Source organism: Onychostoma macrolepis, chromosome 16 (assembly GCF_012432095.1).
Source record: "Onychostoma macrolepis isolate SWU-2019 chromosome 16, ASM1243209v1, whole genome shotgun sequence".
NCBI classification, from domain to species: Eukaryota; Metazoa; Chordata; class Actinopteri; order Cypriniformes; family Cyprinidae; genus Onychostoma; species Onychostoma macrolepis.
This window is the reverse complement of record NC_081170.1, coordinates 13,481,342-13,501,031: the sequence shown is the minus strand read 5'-3', so window position 1 is coordinate 13,501,031 and position 19,690 is coordinate 13,481,342. Positions and strand designations below refer to the sequence as shown.

At 36.9% G+C, this 19,690-nt stretch overlaps 2 protein-coding genes across 4 annotated transcripts; one reads left to right on the top strand and one right to left on the bottom strand.

Annotated features, from left to right (window-relative positions):
• Window positions 1-2,010: 2,010 nt before the first annotated feature.
• Window positions 2,011-8,944, top strand: LOC131521182 (uncharacterized). 3 transcript variants are annotated; one of them, XR_009266223.1, is made up of 4 exons: window positions 2,011-2,192; window positions 6,457-6,656; window positions 6,785-6,995; window positions 8,302-8,944. XR_009266223.1 is itself a non-coding variant. In XM_058745681.1 (2 exons), exons 1-2 carry the CDS (start codon window positions 6,195-6,197, stop codon window positions 6,971-6,973), a joined length of 651 nt encoding a protein of 216 aa, XP_058601664.1. In that variant the 5' UTR covers window positions 5,149-6,194; the 3' UTR covers window positions 6,974-7,316. The 3 variants fall into 3 exon arrangements, 1 of the variants encoding a protein (XP_058601664.1); XR_009266222.1 differs by lacking the exon at window positions 2,011-2,192 and having other exon boundaries at window positions 5,149-6,656; XM_058745681.1 differs by lacking the exons at window positions 2,011-2,192; window positions 8,302-8,944 and having other exon boundaries at window positions 5,149-6,656; window positions 6,785-7,316.
• Window positions 8,306-18,761, bottom strand: LOC131521181 (gamma-aminobutyric acid type B receptor subunit 2). Its single transcript, XM_058745680.1, has 19 exons — window positions 18,516-18,761; window positions 15,518-15,655; window positions 15,230-15,400; window positions 15,048-15,149; window positions 14,752-14,817; window positions 14,296-14,484; window positions 13,952-14,194; window positions 13,345-13,405; window positions 13,184-13,261; window positions 12,901-13,051; window positions 12,689-12,821; window positions 12,440-12,547; window positions 12,208-12,330; window positions 11,635-11,745; window positions 9,922-10,146; window positions 9,535-9,768; window positions 8,984-9,080; window positions 8,590-8,668; window positions 8,306-8,462 (listed from the first exon to the last, which is right to left on the bottom strand). Exons 1-19 carry the CDS (start codon window positions 18,759-18,761, stop codon window positions 8,306-8,308), a joined length of 2,712 nt encoding a protein of 903 aa, XP_058601663.1.
• Window positions 18,762-19,690: the final 929 nt, after the last annotated feature.

Here is a 19,690-nt window from a genome sequence, read left to right as displayed (position 1 = left end):
ATAAAGGTGCTTCACGATGCCATAGAAGAACCTTTTTGTCTAAATGGTTCCATAAAGAACCTTTAACATCTGAAGAACCTTTCTGTTTCACAAAAGGTTCTTTGTGGGCGAAAGAAGGTTCTTTCAGATTATAAAAAGGTAAAAAAGAGATGGTTCTTTAAAGAACCTTTGACTGAATGGTTCATTATTGCATCGCTGTGAAGAACCATTTAAGCTTCTTTATTTTTAAGAGTGTAGTGTTATTATGAGAAATTAAATTAGCATTCTAATAAATTGAATGTTTCTATTTATATACCTTAATAACACATTAGCTGATGCATCATCCATACTTGTAGGCTATCTAAATCAAATACAATTTAAAAGTAAATGCACTTGTCTGAATGTCTGCATATTCTCCATTTTGCAGTTACGAATCATGGATAAACTGAAGGACACATGAACCTCTGACACATTCTGCAGCTCAGCAGCTTTTTACTTATTTATTTTTTAAATCATGATGATTATATACATGTTTGAAACTTTATAAGATATTGTTTTCCATTGTAAAATTTCAAAACATGACTAAGGCCACAATGAATTAAAAATTTAAAGATTATAATGCATTACATTTTTTCTTTTTTTTAAGCAACATGGCAGTACGTGTCACAATATTCGGCATCCATTTTCAATAGTTGCAGTGAATTTACACTGTAGCAAATTTAATCACCCATCATCCGGTTGGCTGCATTATGGCAGTTATCAAACAAAAGTTTGTACTCTTCTCCTCCAGCCTTTACGAAATCAGACACAGTCTTGCTCCCACCAAAATCTTTTTGTTCTTTAAGCTGAAAAAAAAAAAAGTTTACACAAAGACCAAAATGATTAGAGTACATCAGGTATTAAATATATTTATGACATGAATATATTATTTTATACCCAAAAATACATTTAAAAGGACTTTAACGTATTCTCATCAATAAATAGTGTACTTGCCGTCCAATTATTGCTCATATGACGGCCATACACAACAATGGTCTGGGATGATTTGCCATAGTCATCTCCTTTATGGATCAACCATTTAGAGCCATCGTGCAGAGTCACCCTAAAAACAAGACCAGCAGAAAACATGCATAACACTTACTCCACTCAATATACAACTGTGATGTATTGAGCCTTTTGTTTACCATTATGCATATAACACAAGATACAATTACAGAACTGTTGATTATATCTTGCTTTTACCTGACTCCTGAATGGCTCAGTATGCCTATTTGGAAGGGCATCCCATTCAGAGGTCTGGTGAACCGTTCTGCCATGTACACTTTTGAGTTGTAGAGTTTGTTTAGATCAGACTTATTGGAAAGGTCATATTTGTAGGGGCCTTTCTCTAAAGAGATTCAGTGTTACAGAAAATAGAGAATTCCTTCAAATGTGCACTTTTGCTAACTTTAAAACAATTTGATGAAGAAAAACAAACCTTAGACCACAATTGGTTAATTACATTAATGTCTATATAAAGATGCAGACAATGTAAAAAGAGTACACAAAGTGAAAATGAACAGAATTTATAAATGTACCTTTGCCCGATGAGGATTCAGACACTATGGCCAACACAGCCAGGAGTAGCAGACCCAGTGCAGTCTTAAAGGACATCGTTTACAGCAAACTGAAGCTCTTGAGAGTCTGATGAGATTTTGTTACCAGAGCATTTTATACTTTTATACTCCGCAAATCTGAATTCATTGCTGATTTAAACAAACATGGCGTGCAGAGGCAGTGCTTTGGGAAAGAGCCAGACCGCACCGTGTCATGAATGAACTCCCTTGGAAAACAATGGTTTTGTTTGTGTCGATCAACAAACTGAATAGATACGTACTACCGGCACATCCGGGAACGTAACTGTCAATTTCGTCACCGCCCCTTTTTGGGGGAAAATAAACTAGACTTCCCATAGACTTCAATACAAAATAGCGGCAAAAAGCAACGTCCGTACACAGCCGGCAGGCGTGAATAACTTAAGAAATCACTCAGATTAAACATGTCAAGTAATTATATGTCCACCCTGCCTGCCATAGAGCGTGAAAGATACATCCACAAACTTAATTTGGTCAATTTAAAAACTCATTATCCCAGCGTCAAATTGGTGTAACAACCCCACCCAGTGGCCAGAGGTGTCTTACCGGACATTTACTCGTACCTAATCTAATCACCAGGTAAGCCAGTGAATGATTTTACTTCGTATTTGAAAGTAAACATCTTTAAATGTATATATTATGTCCTTATATTTAGAGTACTGAGTGCACTTTTCTGTCCAGCCATACAACTAGCCTGGCTTAGCTTTCGATAGCATCATCCGTAATTCATGATATTTCCATAACAGCAAGATATGGATGATGATGGCAGGTAGCCTGGGCTAAATTTGGGTTTTTACAAACATTATTGGTGCACCCAACCACACAACAACTCTTTGGCATGTTGTAAGGTTAGTCCACTTCCTCGATCCGATGCTGTATGGCGGTTTGTTTTCCCCCAAAAGTGGGCGTGAATCTGTTCAGAGACATTCTATGACGTCGCGCCGGTTGTGAGTATATGTAAAGGGAGTTAATTGGTTAGCTGACATTCGGGAACAGGGCCGCGCCCCAAACGATCACCTGACTTCCCGAAACCTCCATATATCGGGCCGCCTCATACTGTACTGTTTGTCTCTTTCTCTCGAACCCACCCTTCCCTCCCTTTCTCATCCATTCGGCCAACCTTATTACACATTCTCTTTCTTTCAGGTTGTATCGGGGGGTCCTAATTGTCTGGCCTAAATATATGATCGAGACGGTACCCCCACCCTGAGTCTCTCGGAGCCATCAATTCTAGATGCCCTGATCAACCTGACCATCATCCCATTCCCTCTGCCCTTCATCCTCTTTCTACTCTTCCCCAACACTGTTCAACTAACTATTTCACAGCTCGTTTGTGGCGTGGTCCTAGTTAGTGAAAGAAAAATTAAACTTAATTTCACAAATACTTGCTTGTACACTTAGTGCAAATGATGATAAATGCTGTTCACACAAGGCATGGGATAACAGGTGAGGTACAGTCAGGATTATTATTAGGCAGTGTCTATTTAGCCAACCTCTTTGGCAAACTTATTTGATTATTTATACAAACTCCATCCACCATTGTTCAGATATTTAACTTTCAGTACAAACAGCACATTACTTCTAGATAAAATCTCTTTTTCTTTTTATATAGTATTGCAATTTATCAATGCCCTTTCCGAAAAAAAACAAAAAAACATTTGGGTGAGATATTTCTTTAAGCTTCAATCCTTTGAGAGTTTGTCATAGGTAACTGCACAAGTAAAGAATTTCTAAATTTGTGTTGTTCTGCTGGCAAATGGAAAGTTAAAAAAAGAAAAAGAAATTCTTGCCAGAACTAAACTAAAAATAGAAAAAGTGTACAAAAAGAGCAGGTGAGTAACAACACATTAAAAGTTGGAGAAAAATATAATATTTTACAAATAACCAAACCTATTTGGCAACATTTTCTTTAGAATGTTAATAATACTAAAGGTATGGTGTCAATTTGATAAACTTTTATTAACCCAACCAGTCTAGTCACAATGAAAGTGTCCAAACTACATTTGAAATCAGTAACATAGTAACATGTAAGCATAATGGATTTGCTCACTAAATGCAACATAAACTCAAAGAATCAATATTGGAATATTTTCAAAAGCTTTCTAAAGCACTTTGTAGACAAGCAACACAATGATTGACATGACCAATCAAATCTGCATAGAACTTGTGGATCAACTGAAGTACACATTAACCTCTGTCGCCACCTACAGCTCATGATTAATCCAATATTATTAAACATTTCGAGTTTCAAAACGTTTGAGAGTTAGCTATATTTGAATAATTTTGATATCGAGCCATCTGTTATTAAATTCCAAAAGATTACTAATATTCAGTAAATTGAAACACAATCATACATTTAAAAATATTTAATAAACACAGCAGTGTAACAGTTAAGAATGCATTATCAAATTGATTGAACAAAAACCATAAACCATCTACCATATTAACGTAATTGTTGTTAATTTAACCATCCATCATCCTGTCAGCTGCATCATGGCAGTTATCAAATAAAAGTTTGTAGTCTGTTCCTCCAGCCTTAACAAAGTCAGACACTGTCTTGCTCCCACCAAAATTTTTTGTCTCGACAATCTGTCAAAAAAACAAAAACAAAATCAGAACAAAATGATAAAGTAAAGTGAAACTGAGAGTGAATCATCTATTAAATAAGTCCTATACTTTAATGCATTGATAAAATACTGACCCTTATTTTCAAGCTAACAAAGTTGCAAAAATACTTGCCTTCCAGTTATTGGCCATATGACGGGCAGCCACAACAACAGTCTGGGATGAGATGCCATAGCCGTCTCCTTTATGGACCAGCCATTTAGTGCCGTCTTCTAGAGTCACTCTAAAAGCAAAACCAGCGGACGAAATGCATAAGATTCAAAACACTCACTCCTCTCAATATACAAATGTGATGTATTCACCATGATGCATACAACACAAAATAAATGGACGGAAATGTGGATCATATCTTGATTTTACCTGACTCCAGAGTGGCTAAGTTTGCCTACTTGGATTGTCATCCCCTCTAGAGGCCTGGTCATTCTCTCTGCCAAATAAACTTTGGAGTTGTATAGCTTCCTCAGACCAGACATACTGGAAATGTCATAATTGTAAGAGTTTCCTTTCCCTGAAGAGATTAACATGATGGAAAACAGATCATTCCCTTGAATGTGCACCAGTGCTAACATTAAAATTCTTGTTAGTTATTTAAATTAAATATTTTTAATAAATATTTCAAAAATGAAAAAGATTTGTAAATGTATACCATTGCCCCATGAGGATTCAGCCACCATGGCCACCATGGCCACGACAAGCAGACCCAGTGCAGTCTTGAAGGACATCATGGTTCACAGCAAACTGAAGCTCCTGCGTGTCTGAGGGTTTGTTATCAGAGCACTTTTTATACTTTTCTGATCCTGTGATCCTCCCCCTTTCAAAATGCTTACTTCATTGGTAATGTCATCTGAACAAACATGGCATGTCCAGGCAGAGTTTTGGGAATGAGCAGAATTGCACAATTTTGGTTTAATGGATTGTTGTAGACTTCTATAACTGTGTTAAAGTTCTGAATCTCCTCCAGAGGTCGTGTTGTTCTGTTGGCAAAAGGAAAGCGGGAAAACACAGAATTGCACAACTAAATAAAAAACATGCACAGTTGAACAAACAGTACTCAGTTGAAAAAGAGCATGAATGCAGTAAGTGTTGTAAATAAGTGCACATATTTATAGTGCAAAAGAGAGTCAGAAGCATCTATCATGCCAGTTGCTGATACTTCAAAATAAAATTAAGATAACTGAGATGGAAACTTAAGCACATTATGATACAAGTAGGATGATGGACATTTTTTAAGGCCCTGTAATTCTTCATCTGTTTACCACCAATGTTACTCACCCTCTCGCTGTCTGATGTGTTCAGAGGCCTGGTTTGCAGAAATATATTTCCCATATATTCTTCAATAGACATTACAAAAAAAACAATGTAGTCTTTGGATTTGAACCAACCCAACCTCTCCTACATGAATCACAACTTTGCAACAATAACCAATGAATGACTGCTGGTGCCAGACTGGGTGGTTTGAGTATTTCACAAAATGGATTTTCACAAAAGAGTCTAGAGTTTAATACAGAAATAAAAACCATCTAGTGGGCAGCTCTGTAAAAGAAATGATATGAGAAGATTTAGAGGAGAATGCCCAGACCAATGTGCACTAGAACATCTCTGAATGGACCATACGCATCCATTAGAGCCACAGTCAAACCCATATTCTTGCAGTATCTATGGCTTTTTATAATATAACACTGCATGTTGCACCATGACTCAGACAGGAATAACTAATGACACTAAATAATATTTAGAGCTGCACATTGACTGTCATTAAAGCGACTAGTGTGCCACCTAACCACAGAATAAATGTCAGTATCACACAGCAAGTTTTGATGGAGGCTTGTCTCACTAAATGAGACCCTGAAAGAGGCGTATATCAAATGCATCGCTACACACTCAACATAAAAAAACATTCAGTGACCAATTTCTGTACATAATCAGTAAACATTTCTCTCCTTATTAACGCTTAAAATGAGCAAGTTGGAATGGATAGGACGCTTGAAAAACATGGTGAAGAAGAGCCCTTTATATTCAAATTTCATCATCGGCTTTGTGATGCTTGGACTTGAGCAACTTGTGGAGATAGACTTTGCATGCCCTTGTAATCCAAAGCTGAATCTGCTGTTTTCAATGGCATATTTTGTAGTTCCAGCTCTGTTCTCTTTCGCACTTTTGTTTTATATCCAAAGCTCACAAATCAGCAATTATTCAAGCTGTTTGCACTGTGCTTTAGTTTGTCTCGTGCCAGCCGTTCTCTGGATCATGCTGCTGTTCTTTGATGGACAATACTTTGCCTGTGCAAAGACTTCATGGGATGGACTGACGGTTCACACGGATATAACGGCTTCAACAACGTGGTGTCAGCCTTTAGTCACACCTGACAACACCACAGAAAAGCAAATGGCATTTTTTAGCTATCGAAATAATTCTCAGGTGAGCACGATTATGAAATCAAGTTGCTTTACATTTTTGTTGTGTGTGTGTTCCTAAATATTTTGTTTATAATTTCTCCCTGTCCAAGTTTTCATGTACTCTTTTTAAATGTGAATGTACTTCTTCAGATAGTGGGACTGTGCATACTGCTCCTGATGTCACTGCCTCTGATTTGGATGGGCATTAGGAAATGGCAATACACACCAACAAGAACCAAAGAACTTGAGAATGAACAAATAGAAATGGTGGATTTGAGCCCATCACCCCCTCCTGACAGTGCTTCTACAATTGTGGATCACAGTAGAGATGATTTTTAACAGCGCTGACTTCATTTTTATAGTAAGACATGTTTTCATGATTCAAAACCTAGTGTTTAAGATTCATATGTCTTCATATGTTTTAAATATAATATGAATAAATGCAAGAAAGATTTTAATTTTAATATTCGTTTTTACATACTGTAACATTAGGCTATTGAAATCTTTTTGTAACAGAAATAATCAACTTTGTGTAACTCACATCTGGACTCAAACCATATTTTACAATTTTTCTAATGAAACTGTGTCATATTGCATGTTTTTCTTTAGCAACTGTCACATAGAGTAACAAACCACTTCCTGTTATTTACAACAAGGTCATATTTAATTTCTGTTTTTGAATCACTTCCACTTTAAATTATACTCAGATATAAAATCATTAAATAGTCTTTCAATGAAATGGCAAAATAAAAAACAAACATGTTGCTAAACTACACTGAGTGATAGTTTGATGTTAGAAGAAAAAAAAATGACTATGGAACTTCTTGAACCGGTGACAAAATGCATAACTCCAGACTACATCCTAGTTTTCTCAGGGATGAAATCCAAGAATCTGTTCTGGATTATTAATGAGTAAATAACTGTTTTAAAACAAGAAAATTATAGGAAGCATCTGATCCTGCTTTGTGATCACTTGTAAAAATGGAATGGTAAAACTTTTGACATAATTTACTCAGCCTTGTGCTGACTTTAGAATGGCAAGTTTAGAATGGCATTAAGATGAGTTAATAACAGCATCATTTTTATTTAGTTTTGACGCTTCATAATTCATAATCAGTTTAAAAATCTAAATCTTATGGTTAAAAGGCTTTTAAAAAGCCATACCTTCCATAACCCATGACTGCTTTTGTGAATTTTATGTAATGAACAGCGAGAAACCACATCCTGTCATTCAGTGTACTGCGTTATGTAACATGGTACATAAGATGACTTATTATTTTATGCTTTTGGATTGTATACTGATTGTATAAAAACACCCTTAAAGGTTTCCTCAGTGTTTTAGAAATACACATTCCTCCATTGCTCAATTAATCTGGAAAAGTTTTTGAAACTTTTGATTAAGAAATTTTGGCAACTCCCTTAACAGCAATCAAATGAAATTATATTTTTTTCTACCTTTTGATCCTCAAAATTCACGTCTGTTCTGTTCTCAAAATATAATCAGGACATTTAGAAGCAGCTTTATTTTTAAACTTTCAAATATTACACTTTTTACATTTAAATTATAATTGTGAGTTCCATTACAATTTACCAGATATACAACATATATACAATATATAAGTAATTTTGAAATTTTATATAAGCTTATTTTGTCTCCTACTGTACAGTAAATCACAATCCTGTCACCAGCACTCCATATGTCCTGGGCATCGGCGAATGTTGAGGGCTTTCAAAAGGGCTATTCAGAGGACTGCAATCCACTCCTCCAATGGAGGGCATATAAGCATGATGCAGAATGGGCAACTGCAGAGACAGCCTGCGCTGAATGCTGTGGAAAAAAACAGATCCAATCTGGAATTTTTTGAAAATTCTTTTCAAAACAAACTTTAAGGAAACTGCACACGTTCAAATTTCTGCTCACTGTTAAAGGACTGATAACGATATATGAAACGTACAGTTCAGGGGAGTTAATGTCCTCCAACAGATTCCTGTTACAGTTGGAGCTTTCAGGGAGAGTCAGACATTTCTCCTTGACTGAAAAGACAAAAAGAAAACCAGTCAAAGCAACGTCTGAATGAAGCTAAATCCCTTTGAATTCACATTTGATAAATAATTGAATGAATATTGTACAAAGTAAGACCTGGAACTCTTGTTGAGTGCAACGGTGCAATCAATCTCTGAGGTCTAACAACATATTAAACTAAATGTTTCATTTTCAAGTATGTACCAAATGCTGGTTTGTAGGTATTGACGAAACATGGGATTTGTGCCATGGGAAGCCTTAAACCATCAGCCCTTAAATAATGTGTTTACTGCATTACACAAAGGTGCTCACAAGCATTTTTCTACCTGCTTTGTGCACAAAACATCTGATGACGACATTCTCCATAACATGAGGGCTCAGTTCATTCAGTTGCCTGGTCAAATCCTCCAGCTCAGAATCCAGCTGCAGGAAATCACAATAAATGAAAAAAAAACAGCAACATACAAATTAATTTAAAGGCACTTTATCAATCCTTCACGTACTGATTCAACATGCTAACTCTTTTTTCTACATTGTTATACTTGTGAACCTCCTGAGTGAGACATCCTTCTTGATTGTGTTATTGTTATTTGAAGGAAATTTGTCACTGTAACCACCAGATGTCCCCCTTCCATATTATGTTCGTCATTATAAATAGAGCAGTAACCCAATACTCATGCAATTTAAAGTCTAACTTTGAATAATGCTCATTGTTATTAGACTTTTGCATGTTTTACTTGTTTCACCTCAGGTTTGAGTTTGAGTTTGTTTGTTTGGATTGACATTGAATGCTTACTGATTTTGAATTTTCAAATCTGATGTGGTTATAAAGCAAGGTTTATGAAGTAAATAAATGCACATGCAAAAAGCTTCTCACTTCTTTAATGTGCCATTTTACGTGTAGGTTTTCTGACAGTAGAATGTCCAGACTAGACAAGATGTTTTGTGTCATGTCAGTCACATGGCCAGATGCTCCTGGGTTGTTCTGCTCCATGATCCTCCTCTTGTCATTGTCTTGTCCGGTCTCCTTGTCTAATTCACTACACCATTGTGTGAGGTGGAACCTCCTTGACAAGAATGCAGGATCAGGACCCATCCTTATTATAATAATCTGCAGGATTATATAAATTTATTTGAATAAAATGTAAATAAATGAGAATAGACAGAAGTAGAATAGAATACAAATTATATACAAATATAGACATAATTTCTTAAGAACTCTCTACACGTCTGAATAGCATTTCAGTTAACATGCACATCATACCTTTGGAATAAACACCATACAAAGAGTGCTACAGCAGGATGTTATGATCACAAGGGTCACAATGCAGAACTGCACATTCGGCTGATCCTGCCACAGCATCGATGCACATGTACCAATCAGAATCACTGGGACTGACACGAACACACTGTATCGGATACTCCTGCTATCATTTATGGCAGGGATGTTCATGTGGCATGTGGTCCAGGCCAGGAAACAGGTGCTCAGCTGGATAGGAGACAAGGACATGTGCAAATACATTCAGTCCATTTGCCATCTGTTTCATTATTGCTATATACAGTGCATCCGGAAAGTATTCGCAGCACTTCACTTTTTCTACATTTTGCTATTTTACATACTTATTCCAAAATAAATTAAATTCATTATTTTCCTCAAAATTCTACAAACAATACCCCATAATGACAATGTGAAAGAAGTTTGTTTGAAATTTTTGCAAATTTATATTGAAAAAAAAAATACAAATCACACGTACATAAGTATTCACAGCCTTTGCTCAATACTTTGTTGAAACACCTTTGGCACCAATTACAGCCTCAAATCTTTTTGGGTATGATGCAACAAGCTTTGATCATCATAATTTGGCAATTATCTGCCATTCTTCACCTCTCAACCTCTGTCAGGTTGGATGGGGGCAGATGCACATTTTCAGGTTTCTCCAGAAATGTTTGTTTGGGTTCAATCCTAGGCTGTGGCTGGGCCACTCAAGGAGATTCACAGAGTTGTCTATAAGCCACTCTTGTGCTTAGGGTTATTGTCCTGTTGAAAGGTGAACCTTCTGCCCAGTCTGAGGTTCTGAATGCTCAGGACTAGGTTTTCATTATGGCTCTCTCAATATTCTCAAGAGTCTGAGGGTCCTTTAGGTGCTTTTTTGCAAATTCTAAGTGTGTTTTCATGTTTTCACTGAGAGGATTGGGTCTGGCCACACCGCCATAAAGCCCAGATCAGTGGAGTGTTGCAGTGATGTTTGTCCTTCTGTAGGTTTCTCCCATCTGCATATATGATCATGGAGCTCAACTAGAGTGATCATCAGCTTCTTGGTCACCAGTCTAGACAAGGCCCTTCTCCATCAGTTGCTCACTTTGGCCAGGAGGCCTGCTCTAGGAAGAGTCCGGGTTGTTTCAAACTTCTTACCTCTGTGAACTATGCCTCTGTGAACCTTCAATGCTGCAGAAATGTTTTTGTTCCCTTCCCCAGATCTGTGCCTCGATACAATCCTGTCTCTGAGGTCTACAGACAATTCCTTGGACTTCAAGGCTTGGTTTGTGCTCTGACATGCACTGTTAACTGTGGGACCTTATATAGATAGGTATGTGCCTTTCCAAATCATGTCTAATCTACTGAATTTACCACAGGTGGACTCCGATCAAGTTGTAGAAACATCTCAAGGATGATCAGTGGAAACAGGATGCACCTAAGCGCAACTTTGTGTGGTCATGGCAAAGGCTGTGAATACTTATGTACATGTGATTTTTTATTTTTTTATTTTTAATAAATTTGCAAAGATTTCAAACAAACTTCTTTCACTTTGTCATTATGGGGTATTGTTTGTAGAATTTTGAGGAAAATAATGAACTTAATTCATTTTGGAATAAAGCTGTAACATAACAAAATGTGGAAAAAGTGAAGCGCTGCGAAAACTTTCCGGATGCACTGTAACTGACCTATGTTTGACATGTTTTTAATCAAATCTCATACCAGGAGTATCCCCTTATAAACATAGAACGCAGCCATCCAGAAACCCATGTATGCGTTCTCACATCGCTCTGTAAAGGGCTGAATAAAAAAATCTTGACCGTGAGGATCAGCCTAAAACAAAAAGAGAAAAAGACTGACACAAAAATCAACCCAGGCTCACTAGAAATGTATGAATCTGCCTATACTTTTTAAAAAACTACAAAATATATATATTTTATTTTGGAAATAAACATCTGTAAACTGCAGTAAAACATTCATCAGTCATTGATAATCTGCCCCTGTAATCATAATTTGTGTCAACAAAAGTTCCTGGTGTTTTACAAAATGCAAAATGAGGCCACATTTGTTCACACAAATGATGATTATATGGCAGGTTATTGATGAATAAAGGCTTATTTTTGTGTGGTTTCTTGCCCTCAAAACACATTTATCATAGTGCATGATTTGTAAACTAATATATTTTAAAGTTGGCATCACATATTTGGCTCCATATGGTACATACTTCAAATTAAACACTTCAGTGTTCTTGGCTCCATGAGAGATTTGGGAAATGTGTTTTTTCTTGTTACTCACCTCTATATGATACTTCTTAACTGTTCTCCTCAAAGGATCCAAAATTTGCATACAAATTAATGAACTCAGGTCAATTAACAAAAGAAAAATAATCAGGAGAACCGGCCCATAGTCCTTTGTGGCCTGGGGAAAGGAAGGAAGGGCACACTGTAACACTTAATAATAGAAACAAATAATTTTCACATAATAAATAGCTTTTTTATAGTAAGCACAAATACTGAATCTTTCTTACCTTTTTTTCAGTGCTGTGGTTTTTGAAGAATGAATGAATTGTCCATGTTTTTGCAAACATGGCCCCAAAAGCTGCTGTACATCCAATAGATAGACATGAGATTTGTACCTATGAATAATGCCACAGATCATATACATATAATACATATACATATACAGATCTCAACATTAATATCATCTGGTTCTAAGGCTTTATGTCTGGATAAAAGTGCCGTCCAAATAACAAAATTCTGACTGCATAAGTACTTACAGAGCAAGAAACTTCAAATACTCTATCGGAAACATAAGACCCATCTAATCCCATGAAGAAAATGGAGGAATAAGACAACACGGCACCAAGAATAATCAAAGAGTTCATAAAAGGTCTTGACATGCTAATGGCCCTGTTAATGACAAAAGAATAGAATATCACAGATGTATAAACATAGTTTAAAGAAACTAGATAACAAACACACAACTTACCAATGATCGCGGTGTTTCACACTGAAGACCAGGAAACTGCAAGCTGTAAAAATTCCTAAGAAAGTTAGAAACGCCACAATACCGTAGAGAAATATACTGATGCGTTTCCTGTGAGGGTACACATGGGTTCGGTCCTTTGTGGGTTTATCCCCTGCAGAAGGCAAATGCATTTTTTTTTTATAACAGATACTGAGTGTTTCACCAGAATTTCACTACACTGGCACTTATTTCTCACCAGGCCTGCACAAACACATATCAGATATATTTTCTTTAAGAGACTTACTTTGAAATCTGATTGGACTGATGAACTCTAGTTCATCTGTAACGGCACTATATTTTTCAGTATCAACAGCCCTTCCATCTTTGAAGGAAAAAAACTGTTGTCAATAATAATAAAAAGACATTGTAAAGAAAGCTAGGAAGCCTCAAAAAATTGTACTGTACCTTGATACTGAGCAAACTTCACATTGGCCATTCTTTCACCTTTTTGGAACATAATGTGACCCTGCATAACAATTTTTAGCAATATTAAATTCAAATGTAAAATTTAAAAAAAGTACAAAGAACTAGGAAAAAGAAAAAGAAATAGAGAAAGAAAGAAATGTGTAAGTAAATATCTGTGTAAAGTATTTACTAATTAATGTTCGTACTGCTTATAAGTTATGTCGTAACACTTTAGTACAGGGACCAATTCTCACTATTAACTAGTTGCTTAATAGCATGCCTATTAATAACATATTGGCTGTTTATTAGTACTTATAAAGCACACATTCTGCATGACCATATTATATATCCCTAATGCTACCCAATACCTAAACTTAACAACTACCTTCCTAACTATTAATAAGCAGCAAATTAGGAGTTTATTGATGCAAACGTCGTAGTTAATGGTTTGTTAATTGCGATAATTGGAGCTTAAAATAAAGTATGACAGAAATGTCTAAAAGATAGATAAACAGATAACATTTTATACATATTGTGTTTGTTTTCATAATTACTCATAATTAATGTCCACTATTTCTCAAGCAGAATTATGAAATTTTGTACTGACTGTCACACCAAAGAAGTTGATCTTGTCCATGGCCTCCAGAATCATTTGTCCCACTTCCTGCTCAGTGACAGTAAAGTTGCGATGGATGCTGTATCTCTCTCTGTACCTCACAGTCTCCATGACTCTTGTTAAAACTTTAGCAGTTACCCAAGTACCATCATAAGCAAAGCCATGAAACTTGTTTGCATCCAGATGCTTCAGCTGTCGTCTTTTGTCATACTCCTTCTCATACTCCTGAGGTGTCTGAGTGGAATCAGTATGGATATGAAAACAAATCCCTATAAAACAATGCTCACTTTGCTCATGACAATAAAAGATGATGATGCAGTCAAAAGCAAACATACCCAACCAGAGATCCCTCTGATGTTTCTGGTGCTAAGAGTCTCAATATCTGCACTGATGGATCCCTCTATGGCAGTCAGTATGTTTTCAGCTGTGCAGTTTGTGGAGCCGGTGTTAGTCCACAAGCTGGCTTGGGTCCAGCCTGGTAGAATCCACTGGTACTTTTGGCCATACATTCTGAGATTATACACCTGTGACATAAAAGCATGTTTATGTTGTATAAGGGGAAAGGATGTGAGGTGTGGCCAAGTATGGTGACCCATACTTGGAATTTGTGCTCTGCATTTAACCAAAGTGCACACATGCAGTGGGTCAGCCGTGGTATTGAGGGTGGAGAGAGTGCTGGTTATTCACTCCCCCCACCAACAATCCCTGAGACTCCAACTCTCTATCCATTAGTCCAACTCTCTATCCATTAGGCCATGACTGCCCGCAACTACAATGAATATAATACTTACACAGCAGAAGACTTCAGCAGCTAAGCTCCCATCAAAATGAGCAATCACTATTCTCACATCATTGTCCTGTAAGTTAAAAAAAAAAAAAAACTTGTGTCAAGGACGATAAATGTCTACAGATAAATAAACATTATGCACTGAGATCTGTGGATGTGTATTATAAAAAAACAACCTCTTTCATTTAATTTCTTTCTTTCACGCCACTCTGTAGTGATGCACTCTAGAATAAATACGTTTTGAAAAGTTCTTTATTGATTTATATGTCTGTGAGGAAACCAGACCCTTGGTATACGTGCCTTCAGTTTTTTCACACAATCACAGGGGGCTTCAAAGAAGCTCTCGGCCTCTGCAAGCTGGATGTTAGCCACCTCCAGATGCCTGCTTAAATCTCTCTGTACCTTTTCGAGAGAAGGTGAGTTTTCAATTCACATTATATCAAGCCCCATATACTTATTCATATGTCCCAAATTAGGATTACCTCTGTGAACCTCTGCTCACGCTGAGTCAGTGTACCAACTCTACTCCATCCATACTGCCTGAGAAACCTCACCAGCGCCAAATTAACTGCACTGTCTGACGGCACAGTACGGAAGAAGTTTGGAAATCTTCTTTTGTTGGCCAGGGAAGGTGCTGTTACTGCAAATGACAGCTGAGAAACACAAAAATATTTGACAAAAACAAATAAAACACCAAGTCTCTCAAGATATTCCTTCTGTTTACCAATACAAATATGGAAGTGGCAATAATCATCTGATTGAATGAGTACCTGCACAAGGTTCCAACCTTCCAGAGACTGGGCTAGGATAGACGTCACTGATGAACACACCCCTCCAAAGATCATGACAGGTTTGGGGCCATTGAATATGGTGTCAAAAAATGCTTTGAGTGCTTTGCTGTTATCACACTAAAAGCAAAAAGAGAGCAATAGTGCAGAGCGGAGGGTGATTTCCCACAGTACTGATTGATCGGAGGAAATGTAGTACCATGTGATTACCATGTACAATATGTTTAACAACACTACAAATATGAAATAAAAGGGTTAACATGTTTATTCCATTAACAGACAAACTCCTTTTATATATGCCATTAGAACACTGTTAAGCAGTCAGAAGAAAATACAACCGTCATTTGGTTTGTAAAATATTTAGCTTAGTTTCTACAGTTTTTAACAACTGAGACAATTGTACAAAATGCAACTGCAGTCATCTGGTAGGCTAGGATCATGGCAGATTAATAGATTGCTTGTGTGTGTGTGTGTGTGTGTGTGTGCATGCGTTTTTGTGACAAATGAGGACATACATTTGTATAATGACAAGGGTATGACATAGGTGACTTTTCAGGACATTACCCCATGTCCCCACTTTTCAAAACGCTTATAAATCACACAGAATGGATTGTATTGAAAATCTGAAATAGCACAAAGTTTCCTGTAAGGGGTAGGTTTAGGTGTAGGGTTTGTGTAGGGTAATAGCACATACAGTTTGTACAGTATAAAAACCATTACGCCTATGGGATGCCCCCACTTTTCACAAAAACAAACGTGTGTGTGTGTGTGTGCATGTGTATGTGCTTTTCATTGTGCCTTCTCTTAAGAAAAAAAATATCTATATACTGGTGCATCTCAATAAATTAGTATGTCGTGGAAAAGTTAATTCATTTCAGTACTTCAACTCAAATTGTGAAACTCGTGTATTAAATAAATTCAATGCACACAGACTGAAGTAGTTTAAGTCTTTGGTTCTTTTAATTGTGATGATTTAGGCTCACATTTAACAAAAACCCACCAATTCACTATCCCAACAAATTAGAATACTTCATAAGACCAATAAAAAAAACATTTTTAGTGAATTGTTAGCCTTCTGGAAAGTATGTTCATTTACTGTATATGTACTCAATACTTGGTAGGGGCTCCTTTTGCTTTAATTACTGCCTCAATTCGGCGTGGCATGGAGTCGATCAGTTTGTGGCACTGCTGAGGTGGTATGGAAGCCCAGGTTGCTTTGATAGTGGCCTTCAGGTCATCTGCATTGTTGGGTCTGATGTCTCTCATCTTCCTCTTGACAATACTCCATAGATTCTCTATGGGGTTCAGGTCAGGCGAGTTTGCTGGCCAATCAAGCACAGTAACACTATGGTCATTGAACCAGCTTTTGGTACCTCTGGCAGTGTGGGCAGGTGCCAAGTCCTGCTGGAAAATGAATTCAGCATCTCCATAAAGCTTGTCAACAGAAGGAAGCATGAAGTGCTCTAAAATTTCCTGGTAGATGGCTGCGTTGACTGTGGACATCAGAAAACACAGTGGACCAACACCAGCAGATGACATGGCAGCCCAAATCATCACTGACTGTGGAAACTTCACACTGGACTTCAAGCAACATGGATTCTGTGCCTCTCCACTCTTCCTCCAGACTCTGGGACCTTGATTTCCAAATGAAATGCAAAATTTACTTTCATCTGAAAAGAGGACTTTGGACCACTGAGCAACAGTCCAGTTCTTTTTCTCCACAGCCCAGTTAAGATGCTTCTGACGTCGTCTCTGGTTCAAAAGTGGCTTGGTAGCCCTTTTCCTGAAGACGTCTGAGCGTGGTGACTCTTGATGCACTGACTCCAGCTTCAGTCCACTCCTTGTGAAGCACTCCCAAGTGTTTGAATCAGCTTTGCTTGACAGTATTCTCAAGCTTGCAGTCATCCCTGTTGCTTGTGCACCTTTTCCTACCCAAATTCTTCCTTCCAGTCAACTTTGCATTTAATATGCTTTGATACAGAACTCTGTACACAGCCACACCTTTCAGTAATGACCCTCTGTGACTTACCCTCTTTGTGGAGGGCATCAATGTTCGTCTTCTGGATCATTGCCAAGTCACCAGTCGTCTCCATTATTGTGGTTTCAAAGAACAAGAGATACCCGGAATTTATACTGTAGGGATGGTCATTAATTGAAACTCAAATGTAAATATTCTAATATTTTGAGATACTGATTTTTGATTTTCATGAGCTGTAAGCTCTAATCATCAAAATTAAAAAAAAAAAAAAAAAAACTTTTGAAATGTTTTACTTTACATGCAATGAATCTAAAATATATGAAAGTTTCACTTTTTGAAATAACTTACAAGAAAAAATGAACTTTTTTACGACATTCTAATTTATTGAGATGCACCTGTAGATATACAGAGACTTTTAGGTTTTAAAACAGTAGCATTAGCGTTAGCAACACTGGTAGTTTAGGGCTCTTTCATTTATAAACACCTAACTATAATAGCAGAAATTAATAATTAGTAAATATATTAAATATATACCCCTATAATATGTTGTTTTTAAAAAATGTACTAATACAGTAAAACTGCTTGCTGTCTGAGAGAATTTAAATAGATAGTTCACTGAAACATTAAATTACTTTCATCATTTACTTGTCTGAGTGTCATTCAAAACATTTATGACTTTCTTTCTTCTGTGGAACAAAAACAAATTGCATTGTACATGCAATGTTGTTTTAGACCCACTTACTTTCATTGTATAGACAAAAACACCAAAGCAACACTGAAACATTTTCAAAATATCTCTGTTAGATATTTAAAAACATGGTATAAGCCGTATAGAAAGTAATACAGGTTTGAAATGACATGAGAGTGAGTAAATTACAGAATTTTAATTGTTGAGTGAATTATCCGATTTAACATCTGGGAGTATATCAGTTACTGAAGAATAGAGAGTTTCTATTTACTTCATCAATCAAATAAGGAACAGCAGCAGGTCTGTTGTGTTACCTCCGAGTCTGTAAGATGAAACTGAAGCTCGTAGTCACCTAAAGGAGAAGGCTGCTCGCTCAAATGATGCAGTGCTAGCTCAACAGCAGGAAGCACCTGTGCTGTAATGTTGCCCCTCCCTGGATCTCCGCTGAGTGGCATAATCCATAAAACTGGCAGCTTATGTCGCACCAGACAATAGCATGACGGCATCTGAGTCAGTTTCCAAAAAGTGAGAACATTCAACAAGTTCCACAAGTATTCCATCCTCCCAGAGAAAATTCAGGTCTGTGCTTGAAAAGTAAGCATCAGTCAAACAAACTTACGTTGCCCTGTGTGCGGCCCTGCGTCATTAAGCATTTTCTAAAGCCTCTGTTGTCACCTGGAAGAACTCTAGCCCTCAACCATCCACAGGGATAAAGAGATAAGGACTGAGTGTGGACATCTGCTGCTGTACACTAAATCCTCAGAAAGAGGAGGAAATGCCATTACACAAATCTGTCCACTACACAGGCAGCATATATAGATAAACTAATCAATAATCTAAACACAAGAAACACAAAAGGTCTTATTACAAAATTCTGAAAAGAAACGCTATGAATATACAGACACATCAAAAATCATGTTTTTTCATTGTGCATTACTATTAATCTCAATCAAACTCCAGTTGGGTTATTTTGATTAGGTAAAAAAATAACTAAGAAATACAGCTAACTAACACAATAAAACACAATAAAAACATGATACATGATAATAATAAAAAACATGATTTTTGAAAAAAAAAAAAAAAAAATTCCTTTGTGCATCACTGCCATCTTACTATGAATAAAACGAGAGCATGAATGCGCATGAATTAACAGAGATCTACTTGCTCAAAATGTTGCTTTTCTTATGGTAGTACCACTAATATCAAGGCCTGATGTCCAATTTAACACATCCTCTGTGGCAGCACAGTAACCATGACACGAAAAGGGCTGATGGCATAAAATTTGCCAAGTTCAAGGGTCAATAAAAGACTGTAAAAGTAAGTCTGTAAAAAAGCGTTTAATATTTGGCTTTCATTGGGGCAGTATGCCATATTTCAAAGTCTTAGGTAACGCATACTCTGTGGTGGCCAAGAAACCACACTGAGAAATGGGCTGATGGCACCACAGGTGGCTCAGTGTGCATTGTCCTATGCTAAATTGAATGGTTCA